Source organism: Vespa mandarinia, chromosome 18 (assembly GCF_050613455.1).
Source record: "Vespa mandarinia isolate Hongniang chromosome 18, ASM5061345v1, whole genome shotgun sequence".
Taxonomy (NCBI): domain Eukaryota; kingdom Metazoa; phylum Arthropoda; class Insecta; order Hymenoptera; family Vespidae; genus Vespa; species Vespa mandarinia.
Window position 1 is genome coordinate 4,477,501 of NC_140827.1, and position 20,585 is coordinate 4,498,085.

The 20,585-nt window shown below is 33.6% G+C and overlaps 1 protein-coding gene and 1 long non-coding RNA gene across 4 annotated transcripts in view; one reads left to right on the top strand and one right to left on the bottom strand.

Annotated features, from left to right (window-relative positions):
- The first annotated feature begins 2,638 nt into the window (after nt 1-2,638).
- Nucleotides 2,639-20,304, top strand: LOC118445266 (icarapin-like). The gene is made up of 4 exons (XM_035874462.2): nt 2,639-2,855; nt 17,378-17,569; nt 19,702-19,823; nt 19,960-20,304. The coding sequence occupies exons 1-4, from the start codon at nt 2,789-2,791 to the stop codon at nt 20,221-20,223; spliced, it is 645 nt and encodes a 214-aa protein (XP_035730355.1). The 5' UTR covers nt 2,639-2,788; the 3' UTR covers nt 20,224-20,304.
- The window catches only part of LOC118445270 (uncharacterized), a 30,003-nt gene continuing 13,613 nt past the window's right edge, over nt 4,196-20,585 (bottom strand). For 2 of the 3 annotated variants that reach the window (XR_014983265.1, XR_014983264.1), the window contains 3 exons: nt 6,583-6,752; nt 6,199-6,377; nt 4,196-5,064 (listed from right to left, as the gene is read on the bottom strand). This is a non-coding gene — a long non-coding RNA (uncharacterized LOC118445270). The remainder of the gene's footprint in view (nt 5,065-6,198; nt 6,378-6,582; nt 6,753-20,585) is intronic. The other variant, XR_014983266.1, reaches the window with a different exon arrangement.

The window sequence follows — 20,585 nt, forward strand, 5'->3', positions numbered from 1 at the left end:
GGGTGTTGGCGGGAGAGCGGGAAGGAGCTTACACTCAAACCCCCCCGCCGCCGCATCAACCCAATCCTTTAGTTCGAACATGCTGAGTCAAGCGAAAGAATTTAAATCTCAACGCATCCTGTCTCTGTTTTACCGACTGTACTTTCATTTTTTATTTTTTCTTGGAAAAAGATAAAAATTAATGTTTAAAATCAAATAATACTAAGCAAAAAAAAATTGATTAAATATTTTAACAATTAAATGAATAGCGTTCAAACTACGCTATAAGAGAAAATTTATTTTAACAAAAGATATTGCATTTCATAAAACAAAAAAGATTGTAAAAAGTAATGAAGATAAAAAGGAATAAATAAAAGAGAAAGGGATTGTATTTCGGTGCTTATAACGAGTGGGGTTGGTATCTCGCGAAAGCCATGACGTTATTCGAACAGCTTCGTAACGGCTCGTTTTAATACCGTGTTTACCTCTAATTCCGCATTCGTTTACGATACTAACAATTTGCAATGGAAATCATCGGTATCCAAATATTCATCTGTGATGGCACATACATCGTAAACTGTGTGTGTGTGTGTGTGTGTGTGTGTGCGTGCGTGCGTGCGTGCGTGTGTATATATACAGTTCGTGATGTAAACATTAAAAAGAAAAAAAAATATACAGTTATCTTCTATAATGTGTACAGGTTCCATTTCTCAGATATACAGAATTGACGAAAAGGTGTTAATTATTGCGAAGAAATCAGCAAATATCAGTACACATTATTGGCAGAGTTTAAGGAAAAACGTTCCAACATTTTAAAAATCTAACGGGAAATAGAAAATAAAAAAACACGTAAGTATGGACACGTAATAGTGATTATCACGTTAACGACGACGCAGATGAATGTAAAAGCACATGAAAATCATTAACTGATTATTTCAAGGCGATATGATAAAAATAATAAGTAGTTAATGACTATTATCATTACTGACTGGTAACATACTCCTTCTTTTTGTTTCCTTTTTTTCTTTTCTTTTTCTTCTTTTTTTTTTTTAAAGGAAAAAAACACGTATGCATATGATAAATTCGAAACGAAAAAAAATAAATTTTCAGAATGAATTCGACATGCGACGACATTATCAATGCACGTACATTTTTGTCATTTCAACCGTATCAAGATTGCTGTTAATAGTATAATGATACGCAAACTATAAATATACAATAAATATATAATTGATATTATATAACTTAAAGTATAAAAAAGTTTGAGCGATAATTATTACATTAAATCGGTGATATTCTTTAAAGTGAAATATTCTCAAACACAAAGGTGAAATGACGATCGATTTAACTCGAGCATCCGCTCATTCGTCTTATTAACTTTCATGGATTATGGCTTTCGTACGGTCTCTGTGTTACCGACGGAGTGTATTAATGTCACTTTCGTGACCAATTCTCACACTCTGCTCTGTTAATTGAATTTGAAAAAAAAAAAAAAAAAAAAAAAACACGAAAGAAAAACGAAAAAAATGAAATCAAATGTCTTTGTCGATGTACTTCGTTCTAAATTGAGATCCACTGGAATAAATTTGAGACCGTTGAACCGCTTATATTAATATACACGTGATCGGATCTTTAAATAACCTACAGATAACATAAAAATAATGCATCGTCAATTTGATAAATATATTCAATTAAATAGTTAATTATATTCGACATGAATAAAATTGTTAAAAGTAAAATTTATTGGATCGATGAAAGAGTTATAAAACCTTTTGTGCATCTGTAAGAAAGGATACTACGTCGTAGAATCTCACAATGTTTTCTTCTTAACTATTTTCCCAATCCACCATTGTGTTCTCACGGGTCTCCAAGCTCTTCGTAGTAGCGTTTACAGGTCTGCTCGTTATCGCTCTAGTCGCTCATGAATCACAATTCTATAATTAGTCGAGATCATATACCGAAATATAAATTTACTTTCTTATCTTTTCAAGAAAACTCAGGGCTACTAAGAAAAAGAGTTATAACAAGTGACAAATTTTACTATAACCTAAACAGCCATCGAGAGGTAGAAAGAAAAAAGTGCCAAAAAGTATGCCACAAGAAAATACATACATATATATGTATAATGAGAAGATGTTAAACAAAAAATATACATATGTGTATATATATAAATACTCGAATGAAGTAACGTCGACTGAGAAAGAAAGAAAGAAAGAAAGAAAGAAAGAAAGAAAGAAAGAAAGAAAGAAAGAAAGAAAGAAATAAGAATAAAAAAAGAAAAGGTATTAAAGAAAAAGCGTGCGGAAGGAGAGGATGCAACCGTCCGTAAGAACGACAAGAGACGAAATGAGAGGGGCTCGAGGCGAGCTAGTGCCACGTGACTCAGCGAGGGTCACGTGATCGGTCGGTAGCGGTAAGCCGATTGGCCGACAGTCGCGGACCGCGACGACGAGCGAGTATAGGCGCGCGGAGCCGAGACAAAAGTCTCGCGAAATGACGGCGTTCTACGACACAAGAGCGTGCGTTGTTTTCAAGCGAGTATAGCGAGCGAGTGACCTTGATTCCTTCGCCAACGTGTTGTGTAGTCGTTCGTTTTGTGGGGGCTCTAAAGCCGAGAGAACTCGACTGACGACTACTACTACCACTAGTAATTCTCATTCGCCAGTACGAATTCAATCACCGTTCTCGAAACAACTTCGCTAGAGTTTTTTTTTTAACGAGTTTCGTCTTCGAAAGGGTCTTCTTTTTTTATATTGTATTTTTAACATTTATTTTTATTTTTTTTCCTCAATAAGTGAACAACGACACCATGAAGCTCCTTTTTAACATTTATATCGTCGTTACGTGCTTCCTTGCATTTTCCTATGCATTTCCCGGTGAGTAAAACATAATTTTGTCAATTCGAGTCAGCTTTCTTGAAATTATTTGTTGCGATAACTGATCAACAAGTATTTCCTCGTGTTTACTTTTTTTTCTCACCTTCTTCTTCTCCCTTTGCGTATTTTTTTGATATCGTTGATCGTAATTTGAATTTTTCCGCCTCATTGTTGCCAATCGAGTAAGATCGAACTTACCTCATCTTCCCTCATATTTTATTATAAACTCGAATGGTCGCAAATTATTAAGATCTTGGATTTCTTCGTTAAATTTTTTACCTAAAAATCCGTCGATGATTCATATATCTTATTAAATCTTTTCTTCCCTCGGCTTTATATCGATAATTTTCTTATCTCTGTCTTGGCCCAGCGAAACGAAAAAAATGGTATTATAAATATGTGTGTGTGTGTGTGTGTTTATCTATAGCTATATATAGATTAGTCTTGCGAACGGAAATAGATCGATACGTCGTTTCTCTCGCTTGAATACTTCAACGTAGTATAAACAATAAGATCGAAAGGTTATCCTTTGACATTTAAATATATGTACGTTTTGAACAAAGATATTCAAATGTAGGTTATATTCTATTTGTACGTAATGAAGGAAAAAATGTGTATGATTTAAAAACGAGAATATATCGACGAACAATTTCGAGAACGATCTATAGAACGTTAACATGGAATAGTTGCTAACAAAGGAAAGTGACCTTTCGAAACTATAGAAGAGAACGACAACGATATGTGTGTATCGACTGGAAGCTAATTTAAGTCTCGTAAGACTTAACGATTCGCGAACAAGTGGAGAAGATTAAATTCAAATTTAAAGGAGTGGCCGTTTCGATCTAATAACGAACGTCTCCATCTATAAAATATATTTCGATTCGTTCGACCTTTATTTTCTTATACAGACAGATATATTAACTTTTTTCTATGCTTTTCTAATGGCGATGATATATAATCTATGATATATACATACATATATATATATATATATACACACGATGTATTTTGCAAACGCATGACATCTTAAAAGGAGAATAAAATGGAAAGGTTCTCTCTTCGATTTTTATAAAAATACACATGTAGCTTGCATCGGAAGATATAACTGAACGTGAATGAGAAGACGGTATTGTTTAGTTATTGTTTTGTTGACAGCGCTTTTCGGTCTTTTCGCGAATCTGAAGAAGCGTTTAGTAGATATATCCACACAATCGTTTCTTCGTACACGCTCCGTTTATTTTTCCCCGATATGATAGTCACTAAGGTTGAGAGAGGGCTTGAAACCTTTCTCTTTCTCTCCCTCTCTCCATCCGTGTACTTATTTCGAGATATATATATATATATATATATATATATATATATACACATATACATTCGATCGTGCCAAGGGGCACGCACTAGCCGAAGCTTTTGAATATTGGAAAACGCGTCGTTTCAAATGCAGTCGTAACACGTGACTAATTTCTTTATTAATAGAATAAATGCCTTGAATCTAATTGCACGTTGACTATTCTGTCCACATGAGAAACTTTTATACGTTTTACCTTTTCATTCTTTTTATATGTGGAAAGGCAAACGTAGCAGATAAATGGGAAAAGAAATGTATAGGAAAAAGAAATGATACGCTTTATGTAATCTATGATCTATGCTTCGCATGATCCAAGAATATCTATATATTCTGTGTGTGCGTGTGCACATATATATATATATATATATATTATTTTTTCATACATCGTACTTTCTTGCGCCTAAAAATAATTAGAAAACTAAATGAAATTGTGATACAACTTTTTTGTGATAGATCTAGGGAAATAAATAAACAGGATAATGCTAACAATTCCGTTTTTCTCTCGGCGTTTGAATGTATTGGTGGTCCCCAGAAATGGCCAGAGGGATATAGAAGGAACTGGAATCACGTACGTCAATCACGCTCTGTTTATCGTACGTGTGCCAATCGTTCCCATTTAGATTGAATTTTTTCCCTCGGACTAATATGAACGGTACTGCTCGAGTTCTTACTGCTCGAGGAGAAAGAGGATATCTTCTGCTTCTTATGCTTCTCATCCTTCTCTTCGTCTTCGTCTCCTCCTTCTCGTGATAAATGAAACTTTTCGAGGGTAGAAAACCTTTTTCCGTATGGTCTTGTAGTCTGGCTTACTCGGTTCGTTACGTTCATCGCTCGATATACACGTAACTTCCTTTTCCCCTTCTAAAATAAGGAAAAAAAGAACCGTGAAAAAGTGATCGATATGATAAGGCAAATTAAAGAGATTTTTTTTCTACCTATTATCGATTGTAATATTATATTTGACAAATAATTATTAGTAATGTCAAAGCGAAAAATTAAAAAAGGACGAAACAGAAAGAAGGAAAGACAAGAAAAATTCTCTGGCGAGAAGAGAGAGGCTTCATGGTTCCTAAAGAAAACGAAATTGAAACGGTCGACGGGTTTGTAAGGCCGTCTTAAGTACGAGACCCCCATCTTTGAATTCGCTGAAACTTTTCTTTTAACTTTTTCGAATGGCGGGTCTCGAAAACTTCGAAACCGACAGCAAGTAAAAGAGAAAGAAAAAGAGAGTGGCCCTCGGCGTCCAATTATAAAATTCTTTTCCTTTCTCACGACTTCCACGAGCTCCGAGATAAAATACACACACACACACACACACACATATATGTACAGGCAGTCTCACACGCACGCACGCACATTTATGTATATATATATATATATATATATATATATATATATATATATATATATACGTACAAGAGGAAACGAAGAAAATGAAATAAATTTTTCGACTTGGCCTCGTCTTGGATTCATAACCTCTTTAAAAAGTTCTACCGAAGAGGCAAATGTCCATTAATATTTCGTCATCGTTCAATAAGCAAAACCCTTTTCATTCATATATTCACACCAACTTATACACATATTAACGGGTATTCACATCGATTGATATAGTTCATACGTAGACCCACGCATAATACTCGCACATAAATCCACAAATGGATCCAAAAGTTTTCTCATACGAAATGCTTTTACTCGTCGAATAGCTTTCTCGCACCATCTCTCTCTTTCGCGCGCACATATACAGGCAAAATTCAAATGCAAATGAAGACAGATATGTACGCAAACAAAAAGCATTGACAATATTTTCTTGTTGTATTTATCACGTATATTACAAGTATATAATTTATGATATTGTTAATACTTTTTCAATATAATATTTAAATGAATCGTACGTTCGACTCCTACGTCGATAAACAAGTTCCAATTTTTGGTGGAAAGAAGAGAAAAAGAAAATTTGCCCATCAATTTTTTATGGTAGAAGAGCAAGCTACTTACGTATATAACGTATTTGGATTCGATTCACGACATTTGTCGTACCGTTATATGACTTTCAACACATGCTGCTATGCCGGATGCATGAGTTGTCAGGAAGTCGAGTCGAATCAACCAACGAGCTTCCACTGCGTCGTCCATCGTCGTCCATGTTGAATTCGCGTGACTTCGTTTCCCAAACGCTTTGCATGGTCGATAATTAGCTTGGCATTTTCCGTTAGAAAAACGTTCTCGTTCGTTCGTTCGTTCGTTCGTTCGTTCGTTCGATATAAAAATATAAAAAAAAAAAAAAAAAAAAAAAAAAAAAAAAACAAAAAAAAGAAATAAAAAAAAAGCAAAAACGAAGAAAAAATGATAAATAAATAACACGACTCCAATTATACGTACAGAAGAGCCGAGTGATCTCGTTAAAGATGCTGACCGTCCATTTCTCCACCGTAAAGCTAGTTAACCTCAAATACTACCTCAATTTCGTTCCAAGTAACTCGCCACTTCGCTTTTGCATTTAAATAACGTTTACCGAGTGCATCCTCGTATACAGGGTGACTCGTTTCTATCTGCAAATAAATATATTTTAATGAAAAGATCTTATAAAATAATCAAACTTACAAACAAATTTTGGCAATCTTGGTCACTTATGTCATTTACACTGATATACCGAGTGATCAATATAATTTGCAACATTTTATAAAATAATAAGATGACAATATTTCGATATATCAATTATCGAATAAAAAAGAAATTTATTTAATTTTGACAATTTTTGATAAACAAAACCGTATCCGTTTATGAATGATACGGGCCACTCTGTACGTGCACACGTACAGATAAATGGCTCGTATTTGTTAGCAGGGGATGGGAGTGCAGTCGCATAAGTTTCTTTGACCGGTTAGAAATTCGACGTGGCATACTCCAACGAAACTGATGGTCACCAGCACGATAAATACATTACTGCCATTCCTACTATCCAGAATCATGGAAAAGCTCTGAGATTCTCAGAGCTTTTACGACTTTCGATAACGTACCATGAAAAGTATCTTTCCGGACACGAGTGCTCTTCAATGTTTCCAAGTGAAAAGATACTTCGAACTTGCTCTCTCGCGAGTCCTATGAAAATGTTTCAAAGCGATATGAGAAAACAAAAAAAGAACGAAAGGAAAAGACGCACCTACAGCGATTCAAGTTTGTCATTTCCAATCTATTCTCCAAATTTAATACTTACGAAATGAACGAAATTATAAAGAAAGAAAGAAAGAGTTGATAGTCAAACATTATATCTTATATAAACTTCAATAATTTTTTTAAATTTCTTTTTAATTTTCCCCTATAAAATGGAATCTTATTGACCCCAACGAAAATACGTTACGTTAACGTAACAAACCTTTTAAGTATAATAATCAAGTGAGCCTGGATTAAATGCAGTAATTAGGATTTCCGTAGGACGTTGAACATGATCAGTGATGCATGCCGACAACCAACAAAGTGAATGCCCTACTGCAAACATATAACTCGATCCTCTCAAAAATAAATACATATACATATTATTAATACGTATAAGTAATCAAATTCACATCTATATCTATATACTATATATATACTCGATTAGGAGCAAAAGTTCCTAGGTGATTGTAGTAATTTCAAATTGACTCCATTTTGCGGGACTTGTAGTCTAACGATCCGAAACGGAAATTCCTCTAAGAGGTTTCGTAAAAAGGGACTGATTTTTTAAATCACCTAGAAACTTTTGGCCCACCCTGTGGACGTGTATACATATATATATATATATATATATATATATATATATATATATATATATATATATATATATGACACTTTTTTTTCGGCGGGTAGGAAGACGAGAGAAGAAACGTATTTTCTTGTGAAAATTACTGGCCACGTTAATATCGTGTTTCTGTAAAACCACGTACCGCCATGGTTCGTGGCATTATTCGTAAAAATATTTGTTGAACGTGCTTGAAACATGTATGTAAGAGAGAGAGGGAGAGAGAGAGAGAGAGAGAGAGACAGAAAGACAAAAAAGATTTAATTAAATTTTCTTCGCATTCCAGAACACAGAAAATGATGTTGTTATAACTACGACATTAAATTTATGTTGCTATTATCCATCCTCCCTCTTTGGTCTTTAATTCGATTTTTAAATACATAAATGAATCAATCTATTATTTAATTAATTAATTAATTTCTCTTTATCTTACTCGTACATATATATACACATATATACCATACATATATATATATTTTATGTGTGGATCTTTTTCTGTCTTACGAAAAAGAGAAGGGAATTTGGAAATCGAATTGAACATCGTCGTCATGAAATAAACGAAAGAAAGAAAAGTTCTTATCGGTCTTATAGAGAACGGATATATTTTCTCCGTTCTATTTATCGTCAATTCAATATTTTCCCCAAACTTTCCACCTCCGTCTCCTCTTCTCCTACGTTTGCCGTCTCTCGATGGTAGAAAAGCTTTTATCAATCGAATATAGAAAATTGTTATGGATATGACGATTTTTCTTGTATACGTCTATGTATTATAATATAAGGGATTCGAAGGACGAGTAGTTGTAATAACTTATCTTGCCAAGGAGAGAATGATAATAATAACAATAGTAATGATAATAGTAACGGTATATGAAATGCAACTTTTTCAATGTTCTTTATTACACGATATGTGTGTGTGTGTGCGCGCGCGCGCGCGCGCGCGTATGTGTGTGTCTAATAAAAGAAAAGTAAAATCCCTGGATTTAGATTTTTCAGACGCGGCCAATCCTATTTGATCTCTCGATTCTTTTCGAAATAATTAAATGTTGATAAGGATTTTGGTGTCAATTTATACGAAAGATAAAGCTTATTAAAGTTTCATTATATTTAATAGAAAATAAAGATTCGCCAAATATCGATAAGGTCATCAAAAATGATTTTACTACAATATATTAACCAACAATATACATATAGAATATATACATATACAATGTGATATATAACAATAATTTTCTCTTTTTAACTAATTTTCATATAAAAAATATTAACCGGAAAATATTATTTTATTGAGGTATATGTATAAATATGTATATACATGTGCAAGTTGCATGTTACCTGTCTCTCCATATTTTTCCATTATTTTTCTGAAATGCAAAACTACTACCTTTGGTGCTACAAGTACGTACATGTACACACGCACAAACACGCACTATACGTGCCTAGTGGAAAAACTGGTTTTCCAAGTTTTCCTTGATCGTTCTTAATGGATCGATCTCGAACGTAACGAACGTCAAGTTCAATGCAATCGTTCCTATAAATGTCATCCTTTGTTCCGCATTGTCCATATGTTGCAACAAAAAAAAATTTATATTTATGCAATAAGCGAATCAAGTATACGTGTGTGTATGTATGTATGTATGAACGCATTTTACATAAATTTAAATCTTATATTATGTTATAAGCTTATTTTGCATCCAACTAAAGGACATTTTTATCGATAATACGAAAACTGTACTATCAACATAACAATTACCGACATATGGTAAAAAGTGCCAAACATTTTTCTTGATGAAATTTAATTTATATATATTTTTTTGTTATTCTTTTTTATTTTTTTTTACTTTAATCAGGCAATTTTAACGATATAACCATCTATATTATGCAATGAATTACTATGGTACGTTAATTAATATGTTGCATTAATATACTCTAATTAATAATACGATTCATCATATAATGCAATATGATAAATTAATTACAATATTCATTTATTTCAAACTCCAACAATTAACTAATATAAATAATAATAATAATAATAATAATAATAATAATAATAATAATAATAATAATATACAAGCGCACATACACATACAGATGTATGTGTATGTTCTCAAAGTTGGTGCAAATTAAGTTAGTTACGTCATCGTTACTGCAGTTGTTAGTGCATAGCAGCACCCAAAAAAAGAAGAAAAAGAAATGGTGAAAAGTACCGTTCGACAAATTCCATTGGAAAGAGTGTAGAAGAGCATGAAGACGAGTAAGAAGAAGAAGAAGAAGAACAAGTGGAACGACTACCAATTATCGAGGACCGTAGTCGGAAGTAACACCGAAGGACTTGTTCGTGTCGTGCAAAGAAAATCATCCTTACGAATAAGTCTCCTCTCTCTCTCCCTCTCTCTCTCTCTCTCTCTCTCTCTCTCTCTCTCTCTCTCTCTCTCTCTCTCTCTCTCTCTCTCTCTCTATCCTTATCCCTCGCTTTATTTTACTAGATACTCGCATTGAATAATAATATGGGATAGATATATAGTAAACTAGTCCACAGGATCATTGTGTAACGAGCATAGCTGAGGAATAGACGATATCTTTCCTCCGCGTAGAAAATCCGCGTCAGCAATCCCGATCGTCGAGGAGTTTGGATTAGGACGAATTCAAGATGACGAGAACGACGAGAAAACGTTATTATTTTCCTAAGAGTTTCTCTTCCTCCGGGAATATGTATATATATATATATATATATACACACACACACACACATTATTTTATTCGTTTGGATATGAAATATAAAATACCGAAAATGATTTTGATGGCAGCCCAAGTAAAACGGGCGCAGACAAAAAATCGTTTTTAAATATAAATACGCAATTAAACAAAACGATTATAAAATCATCAAAGTAGCTAATAGAATTATTATTTCTAACGAATAAAAGCTACAAACAAAATTTTAACGATCGGTCTGTAGCCCTCCTCCCTTCGTTCGTACATACACATACGCATATATATACGTGTACGAAGAAAAAAAGGGAAATAATCAAAAAAAAATTATTCAATGCGAATGAATGAGTAAGCACGATGGAAAATAATGTTACGTTAACAGAAGTTTATTAGCTATACCACGTCCATGACAAAATGCAATATCCATTGAATTTCAACTTCAATTTAATACGCATGCGTGCACCCGTCCAACCCCCTCTCTTTCGTACACTTTCATCTCTCTCTCTCTCTCTCTCTCTCTCTCTCTCTCTCTCTCTCTCTCTCTCTCTCTCTCATCTCTCCGATAGAAACACGAATACGTATGTACATGTATATATATATATATATATATATATATATACATGAATGTAATCGGTCAAGCCAAGGCACAAGCTCTTACGGCGACATTTTAACATGTGACGTTTTCATACACCGACTTTGCAATAAGTCGTGTCACGAAAGGAAACAAGAGAGACAGAGATGGAAGATGCACGCGTTTGCTAGCTGGATGCATGCATGCATGCATGGCATATAATTGCAACATAACCGGAGACACGTGTACGTAAAGCCTGCTTTCACCACCTCTGACCCTTTCTATACGTCCCTCTCTCCGTCTATATATTTCTCTCTTTCTCTATCTTTCACATACATATATGTCGATCGTTGCACATTCACGAATGTCAAGTACTTCCAAGTTATTACGCCTTTGACATCAAGTACGTACTAGTATTAGGTGCTTTCGCGCGCTATTTCGATTCCAAGCTTCATAATACCTCGCTTACCATGTCCCCCTTTACTCTGTGTGTACGTATATACGTATGTATATTTATAGTTTAGTATGCAGTTACGTTTAGATCATACACGTATACACTCGCGTATGCGGCGCATAGATGCATACGTGTATGCTCAGACGCGCGCGCGTCAGATCACTTGCCAAAGGACGGAGTTTGGATGGGGGAAAAACTGTTTTACCGACGGATTTGGAACAACTCTTTCCGGCTTTGCTCTCGACAATATCGACATTTATTTTTTCTTCCTTTCTTTTTTTTTTTTTTTTTTTTTGTTTCGTTGTGACGGTACTTAAGTCTTTTCCAAAACCACAAACGAGCCTTTTCCCTCTCTCTTGTTTTTTTTCACAGTATATACACATTATATGTGGAACATCGAATTAGATGTCTGAAAATCTCGGACAGTTTGTTTCACGGTCCACTCTTGCATATTCTAGTCGTGTATTTATGTGAATGGCTCGCATGTTACAAAAACTTTTTCTCTTCCTCTTTCTCTCTCTCTCTCTCTCTCTGCTGCATTTATATTTAACCGAGAATGAATCACCGAGCGTGTTAAAAATATTAACAAGAAAACATTCTGCATTACCGGTCTTTCTCTCTCTCTGCTTTTTGAGAACTTTGACATTTTTTATTTGCTCCTTTTTATTAACCAAAGAAATTTTGTTGCGCGAAATTATTTCCTCGAAAAGAATTATCCCACACGATTTAATGAACGATTAAATATTAGAGAGAAAAATATTTATTTTTTTTGTTAACAGTCATGTGAGTAGTAAGTATCAGGGACATTTTTAAGTAACGTGATATATACGCAAAAGGCGCAATATTCGATTGAAAAAATTATCAATAATTCATCAATATTAAAGGACCTTAAAAAAAAAAAAAAAAAAAAAAAAAAAGAAAAAAAAAAAAAAAAAAAAAAAAATAATCGAGATTCAATCTTAGCGATTTATAGGGATCTACTTTGCCGACCTCGCACCCTTATCCATTTATTCAGAAAACGATACATTTACTCGTCCAATCGGATCGGATCAACTTTAGTAGATAGCAAAGTAGTTCTATTCGGAACTACCACAACAGAACATTGCACTTAATATATATCGAGTTTAATTCAGAGATTAGCCATCGAAGGAAGCTCTTATGTATATGTATACGTGCAGAAACACACAGATATAAACATGGCCGAAGAGAAAATAGAAATATTTCGTAATTCGTTAATAACATACGATTACAACATAATCTAATAACGATGCAAGTAATTAGCTATGGGACAACACTCATTCGGTCGGTAATATCGCATTACATCCTCTCTAATTAATAACCCTACGAAGATGGAACAAACTACTGATAAAGGCCAGGGGAAACGTGAACGTTAAACGTAACTACTAACTCATCGTTAGAGTATTATATAATGAACGGAGAAACGATTTACGTAACGTTCTCTAATTAATTTGTTAGTTACCGTGGAAAGGGATGTTCATTGTACGTTTCGATTTGTTTAGGAAAAAGGCCTACAATTATTAAGATTTGTATTCCCAGTAATCCAACTGATTCTTCCCTTGATTGAAAGAAAACGAATAAATAAAAATCAAAATAAAATTATATATAATCGCTGAAAAGACACACCCTATTATATACGCGTGTGTATTACGCGTACAAGGGTGGTCCATAAAAAAAGTGTTGCTTGCATATGGTATAACAGAGTTTAGTATATAATATATATATACGTGTGGGTGCGTACATTATCTTCGTTCTTAATAATTAATAATAAATAGATGCGTAGATAATTCGAATAGTTAGATATGAGTAGCCTACGGTGTTCGATACGGTTAACGAGGGATAAGCATCCGTATAGAATCGTATCGTTAGTATACCTTATCGAAGGTAGAACACATCAGAACTACTGTGATCCTTGCATAGGCGACGTCGATGGTGTACGACCCAATTACCTTGGTTACCTGCCGTTAATTCGGCCAAACTATAAGCCGTAGGAGGAAATGGATGCTTCGACTTCCGTGCTCAAGCGAATCGTTCAACGTTCCAATTAAATTCCCTCCCATGCCATCCCCATCCACTCAAATGCATCCTCTGATTGACGAAACGTACAGGCGAGAAAATAATTAATTGCCCAGTGTTTCCGGATAAACATTACCGTTGCTTTATTTATTCTCCTTCCCATGGATTTAAAGAGATAGAGATAGAGATAGAGAGAGAGAGGGGGGGGGAGGGGGCGGCAGATATGCACTTTATTTGCCTGATTTTTCCGATGGTAAAAGAGGGAAATAAAAAAAATAAGTTACTGACTTTGGGTGATAATTCAAGTTGAACAAATTTTCGAATTCTGATCTAATCAATCGAATAATACATATATATATATATATATATATATATATATATATATATATATATATATATATATATAGATTATGTCAATCGCGTTTAGAAGATTTTTCTAATCGAATCAATATAATAAGTAAATATACGGAAGAATAATAAAAACGACGCAAAAATATAAATTATGAAAACTCGGAATGGATTTTATTCCTCTCTTTGGGGAGTGTAAAAGATTGAGGAGGGAAGCTAAGAAGACCTTTCTTTCGTAAAAATGGCGCTGACTTTCTAGAGAGACGTGTACTTTATCGAGAGAGAGAGAGAGAGAGAGAGAAAAAAAGGAAATGGAATTTTGCCAAGGCCGATATGCCACTAGCAGCCGCTACCACCACCCCCATAGTCGTCTATTTTATTCTTTAGTCAATGACACTTGGTGCTGAACACACAGCTGGAACCTCTACTACGTGTTTTCTCTTTCTTTTTTTTCGTTTGTTTTCTTTTGTTCCTTTTTTTTTCAGAGATCTTATCACGTTAAACCTGCGCTTAATATTTTGTTGAAAAAGAGGGACAGAAAGAAAGAAGTAAAAGATTAGTAATAAATAATCTCGATAAATCGATACGATTGAAGTTTCTTAAAAAGATCATCCTGTATGTTTATACGTAAGAATGGTCTCTTATTAACACTTATGTATAAAGCGTTACAAGCCATTTCTATAAGAATCGATTGGATCTTTGATAATACGCGCAGGCATATACGCGACACGTTAACGAATGTGAAAAAAATTACGAAATAATATTAAAAGTTATAAGATACTACTTGCGATATACGTATACACATACACGAGCAGATTTCGCAGAGTGCTTCTAGCGATTATCCAATTTGCCGGCTTAGTCGTCAATTGCGCGTGACGCAGGAGAAACGTAGGAGTCAATTTGAGTCAATCTAATCCCCTCGCGGTAATGAACGCGAATAAAATCAAAAGAGAGTTAAACAGAGAGAGAGAGAGAGAGAGAGTAGATTTACTTGTTACCGTCGAAACAAAAATTGACAGATTTGTCGATCGAATTTTAAAAACGACACGATTTCAATACGACGATTATAACAATTAACGATAGATACGTCGATTGTGATAGAAATTATCAATACGACGTTTATATTTTAATTGTTCAGAATTTTATATGGAATAATCTGATCCCATGTTTTGATTATGACGATAAAGTTTGATCGGTAAGTGATTTCTTTTTAAATAGTTGTCATTGGCAAATATACTCGCGAATGGATATACATAAATTCTCTCACGAGAAGCGTCTTCGAACACAAAGGCAGGTATCAATTAACAAGATGCATTGTATGTATATACGAGAACAATATTAATCTTGTGCGAACCGATCAGCCATGTAACTACGTTCTGATTATGATCGACGAGAGACAACGTTCCTATATACCAATAATATCTGACGAATAAGAGAGAGAGAGAGAGAGAGAGAGAGAGACGTACAATCGCGTTTAATATTATCCAAATCGATAACATTTAATATAAATCGAGCATTATAATTCTTATCAAACATACAATAATATAATATATATATATATATATATTGTATTCCTTCCTCATAGATATCCAAATTTTCACAAATATTATCTTGCAAGATCTGACATGGCTTTAATCGTTCGACGTACTAGTGTTCAGACTAGTACACCGCCTGTGTACTATAATGTTTACAAAGCAATATATTACGCATCAAGCAACGTTGCGAATAAACGGAAACCATCTAGCTCCTCTCTCTCTCTCTCTCTCTCTCTCTCTCTCTCTCTCTCTCTCTCTCTCTCTCTCTCTCTCTCTCTCTCTCTACACCCTCCTACATTGTTGCATAACGAATAATAGAAGATTTGAATTTCCAGGAAATAAGAGGATTTCATCGTTTCACGATTTTACGATTTCATGATTTTCAACAATTCTTCAATTTTTCGTCGAATACGAAAGCTTTTTTTATATTATAAATTTATAATAAAAAAATTCAAGAGCCTAATTAAAAAATAATAATAATTGTTACAACAATGCAAAGTTATTTGAAAAAGAAAAAAAAATGAGGGAAATATGAAACAACTTTTATAATAACATTTATTTATAAAATTTTCTATAAAACTTGTAAATTGTGGAACTAAAATAATAATAAGAAGAAGAATATAAAATCATAAAAAAAGAAATTGATGAATGAAAGAAAATAACAGGATCAAGTCACTTTTATAATAAAATTCTCACGAAAAATAGCAAATTCAAGTATCGAAATAAATAAGGAAAGTACTCTATCAACGTTCCGAATAATTTTGACAGGTTGGATAGAAGGCTATTGGGAGTCAAAAGCATACACACTTATATACACAAAGAGAGAGAGAGAGAGAGAGAGAGAGTCACGTATACCAATACATTCTCTTTTCAATGGGAAATGACATTAATCATCCAGCATCCGAGCGATTCAATTCGAATAATTCGCGCGACTCGCTCGAGCATCCCCCTAGGAACTTGGATAGCTTCGACGAGAACGTATGGCTCGCCCGTGAGCGCGCGCGCCCGCTAACAGATACATACACACCACATTTATATATATGTGTGTGTGTATATGTGTTCCTTTTAAGGAACTCACTATCGATCGCTCTGAATTCCAGAACGATACCCACCCACATGTCATATATCGAAGAGACACGTTGCTAACCTTTTTGGGGACGTTCCTAGAGCCGTTGCGAATAAGACGTCACATTTTATCCCTTTAATATATAACGATACACGATTTGATCGATTACCAATCGAGTCTCGATTTCAAATAAAATATTTCGACTTGGTCTGATCTTAAAAGTACATTGACATTTTTATCAAAATTGTCGCAATAATTACAATTTTTTTGCAATAAAATTGTAACTCCATTATCGAACCAATTTTTATTTTGATTAATTTAAAATATTGCATGGAAAAAAAAATTGCAATAAATAAACGCACGCCCACCAAGAATATTATTCTGACATAAATCTGAACCAACTGTTCTCCTAAATTTTTTTATTTACTTCTATTTGCGACAACGCGTTTGCCTCTTGGGATTGAAATGACTATTTTATCGACGATCGGTAAATACGATCCTTTATTTATCGACGTCGATTATGAGAGCATTGAAACCATAATATAATTGATTAATAAATGAAAAAGTAAATTAATTATTACATCCGTACGCGATTCTTTCGATCTTTTATATTATTGATTTTCGTAGATTTTTAGTGTAAATCGTTTATAATAATACGTTCGTTTTCTTCGTTTGGTTTTAGCGTTCGACACATCTGAAGAAAGCGACGAGAAAAAAAATGTCGATACGGTGCTCGTTCTTCCCGGATCCGAGATGGACATATTCGGCAGACCACATATTCCTGGATTATCCGATTCTTCCGATTCCGACGAATCGTGGTCTTTATTTAGGCCAAGCACCGTTAATTTCGATTATCTAAGACAATCATTACAAGGTAAGTGTATTTCATTACTATTCTCTTTATGAGAATGCAATTGCGAAGCGTCATAATATTACCATTACTTCAATGGATTTGTAGAAAAGAAAAGAAAAAGCAACTTTGATCAAATTTAGTTTCGTGTCTCCTCAAAAAGAAAAGCAGCATTAGCCTGTATTAGAAGTATTATTGCAACTATTATTGCTTGATGGCTCGTTTATTTCTCTTCCTCTCTCTCTCTCTCTCTCTCTCTCTCTCTCTCTCTCTCTCTCTCTCTCTCTCGCGATTAAGTGTAATACGACTTTTCCCAGAAATGAGTAAAGTGCCTAATTCCAAGCTTGAAAAATTATAATCTTACGTGAAATTTGGGTCTTTTTTAAATCAACGGATAATAATCCGATGGGAAACAGGATGAGATAAAATCGGTGGGAAGGATGTTCGATGAATGGACAGAGATTTTCGATAAAATCGTTCCCTTCATGTAATATCGAGTCTTATAAAGAATCATTATTCAAATTCACCTGACGTTGCCCGCCATTTTGCCTAGGTCATTTTGATTGGCTATGACGTACGTAATATCATATAGAACAATGGCGAAAGTGAAAAGTTAGAGAGAAAGAGGAGGTAAAGTTATCGGCCGAGAAATGACCAATTGCCTTTGCGGATTCCAATTTCCTGCCCGTCAGTTTGACCATTATTATTCAAGGACACAGAAAGGCTTCTATCGTTCGTTCGATACGAATCGACGTTCACCGTTTAAATGATTTTATTAGAGATCTTTTATTTTTCAACTATTACGATTTACGGATGGTAAATAAAAATGAAAATGATTGTTGCGTATATATATATATATATATATATATATATATATATATATATATATATATGTATATAGATGCATGCGTGTATTAATTTGAAATCTTTTGGGTTAATTTGAAATTTAAATACTTTCATAGACTAAAAGAAATGTTCTCAATGTCGCTAAAAGTTTCGATAAATATTTCACTGGTCCAGCAAATAGTTTTAAAATGGGCCACCTTGTATATAAGTACATACGTATTGTACAAGATCCGTCGACTCGAAGCGATTATCGAGCTTGAAGATGTCGGCTCCACGCCAACTATGCGCTTCCGTGAAATTAATTCGCAATGGCGTGCTACGAGCAGAGTTAAAAAGACATTCGAGTAATTTATTATCTTTTAAAGGGTCCTTTCGAGAAACTCGTAAAACGAATACCGTGAAACTATTAAACGTACGTAGTACAATCATCTTGATAACAACGATAAAGTATGATAAAAGTAATTCAACAATAAATGTTGAAGTGAAAAACAAAAAGAAATCTAAATCTAAATGTCGAACGGAAAAAACGATCGAAGGAAAAATTTGGAATTTTTTCGCGGCATAAACAGATTCGAAAACGTTTCTTGTCTAATCACAAAGAGGCTACTATATTATTTCGATTTTCGAGTCGAATTACCAATGTGAACCATGTTGTTATTCTTCTTAATACAATGGCCTTGATAGAATGCATCTTAAATCGCACCGTTTACCTTATGTCCCGGCAATATACCTGTTGCAATCCTCGGCTACGTCCACCTTTTCTCATAAAATAACCCTTCACTTTAAACGGTATAACAAATGATTCGGTCTTGTTCGAATTAACTTTCCTTTCGTTATTACGTAAAGCAATGTCCTATTCGTGACGTTCGTCGTTCGATAAAATCGGGAACAAGATGATACGATGCAAAATAATGTATATAATAATAATAATAATAATTTTTACCTCCTAATAATAGATAACATTTATTTAGATTAATTATTGTCGTGCCCGATCGATCACGAATTCATAATAACGAATAAAAATCAAGAAAATGAAAGCATTTGTGAATTCTCTTAAAGATTAAAATCCTTCGTAATCGAACGTTATGATAATATATAATAAAGGCTCATATTAACGCATATATTAAAGATATTATGAAACGTCGTTGATTCAAACGAGAAAGTGACCTAGAATCGTTAACCGAAGATATATACCGTTTTATAAAAGTATACAAATATTATTATACAACCAACACGAATCATAGAGTCCAATATAATAATAGTATGTATCAATGAGATTTCATCATTTTCCCTAATCTATGCATTTTCAGATCTGATGAACCGACTTAGAAATCAAATGGCCAATATTGCCTCAAGTTTCCCGTTAAATACTGGATTTGTAACACGCTGGAATAAAATTCCTGAAGGAGCAAATACTACTTCTACTACCAAAGTAAAACAATTTTCTCTCTACAATGATTATATCTTATATCAGTAAATTATTATTATTATTATTATTATTATTATTATTATTATTATTATTATTATTATTATTATTACGATTAAATAATAATGTTGTTTAATTATAGATCATCAATGGGCACGTCGTGACGATCAACGAAACGATATACAGCGATGGTAACGACACCGAAGGAACGGTCATTCGTGTACGTGTCATCGACGTTAAACCTCAAAACGGAACGATGATTCTTCCAGAAAACGAAAATGGAACGATAATTCCAACGTCTACGATTATTCCTACGGAAAATGGTACGACGCCACAACGAAGCGTTGAAACCGTAGAGGAGTTCGATAACGAGATACCTAATCAAGGAGACGTCTTGAATGCTTAAACGAAAAGAAAGAATAGTCATTTTTACAAAATCGAAAACCTCTACAATTTTTTCGTGTGTCTACATATATATATATATATATATACATACATATATACATACATACATGTATACATGTATATATATATATATATACATATATATATATATATAAAATAAATAAAACATCAGTAATAACGCAACAAATTGTGTATCCATTTTAAAGGAATAATAGTGTAGCGAAAACATTATCTATAATATACGTGAAAAAAAAAATATATATATACATATATACATATGTGAGTGTATATATATATATATATATATATATATGAAATAATCTAGTATAGCGTATATCGTATGTAGATGGTGGTATAAGCTTA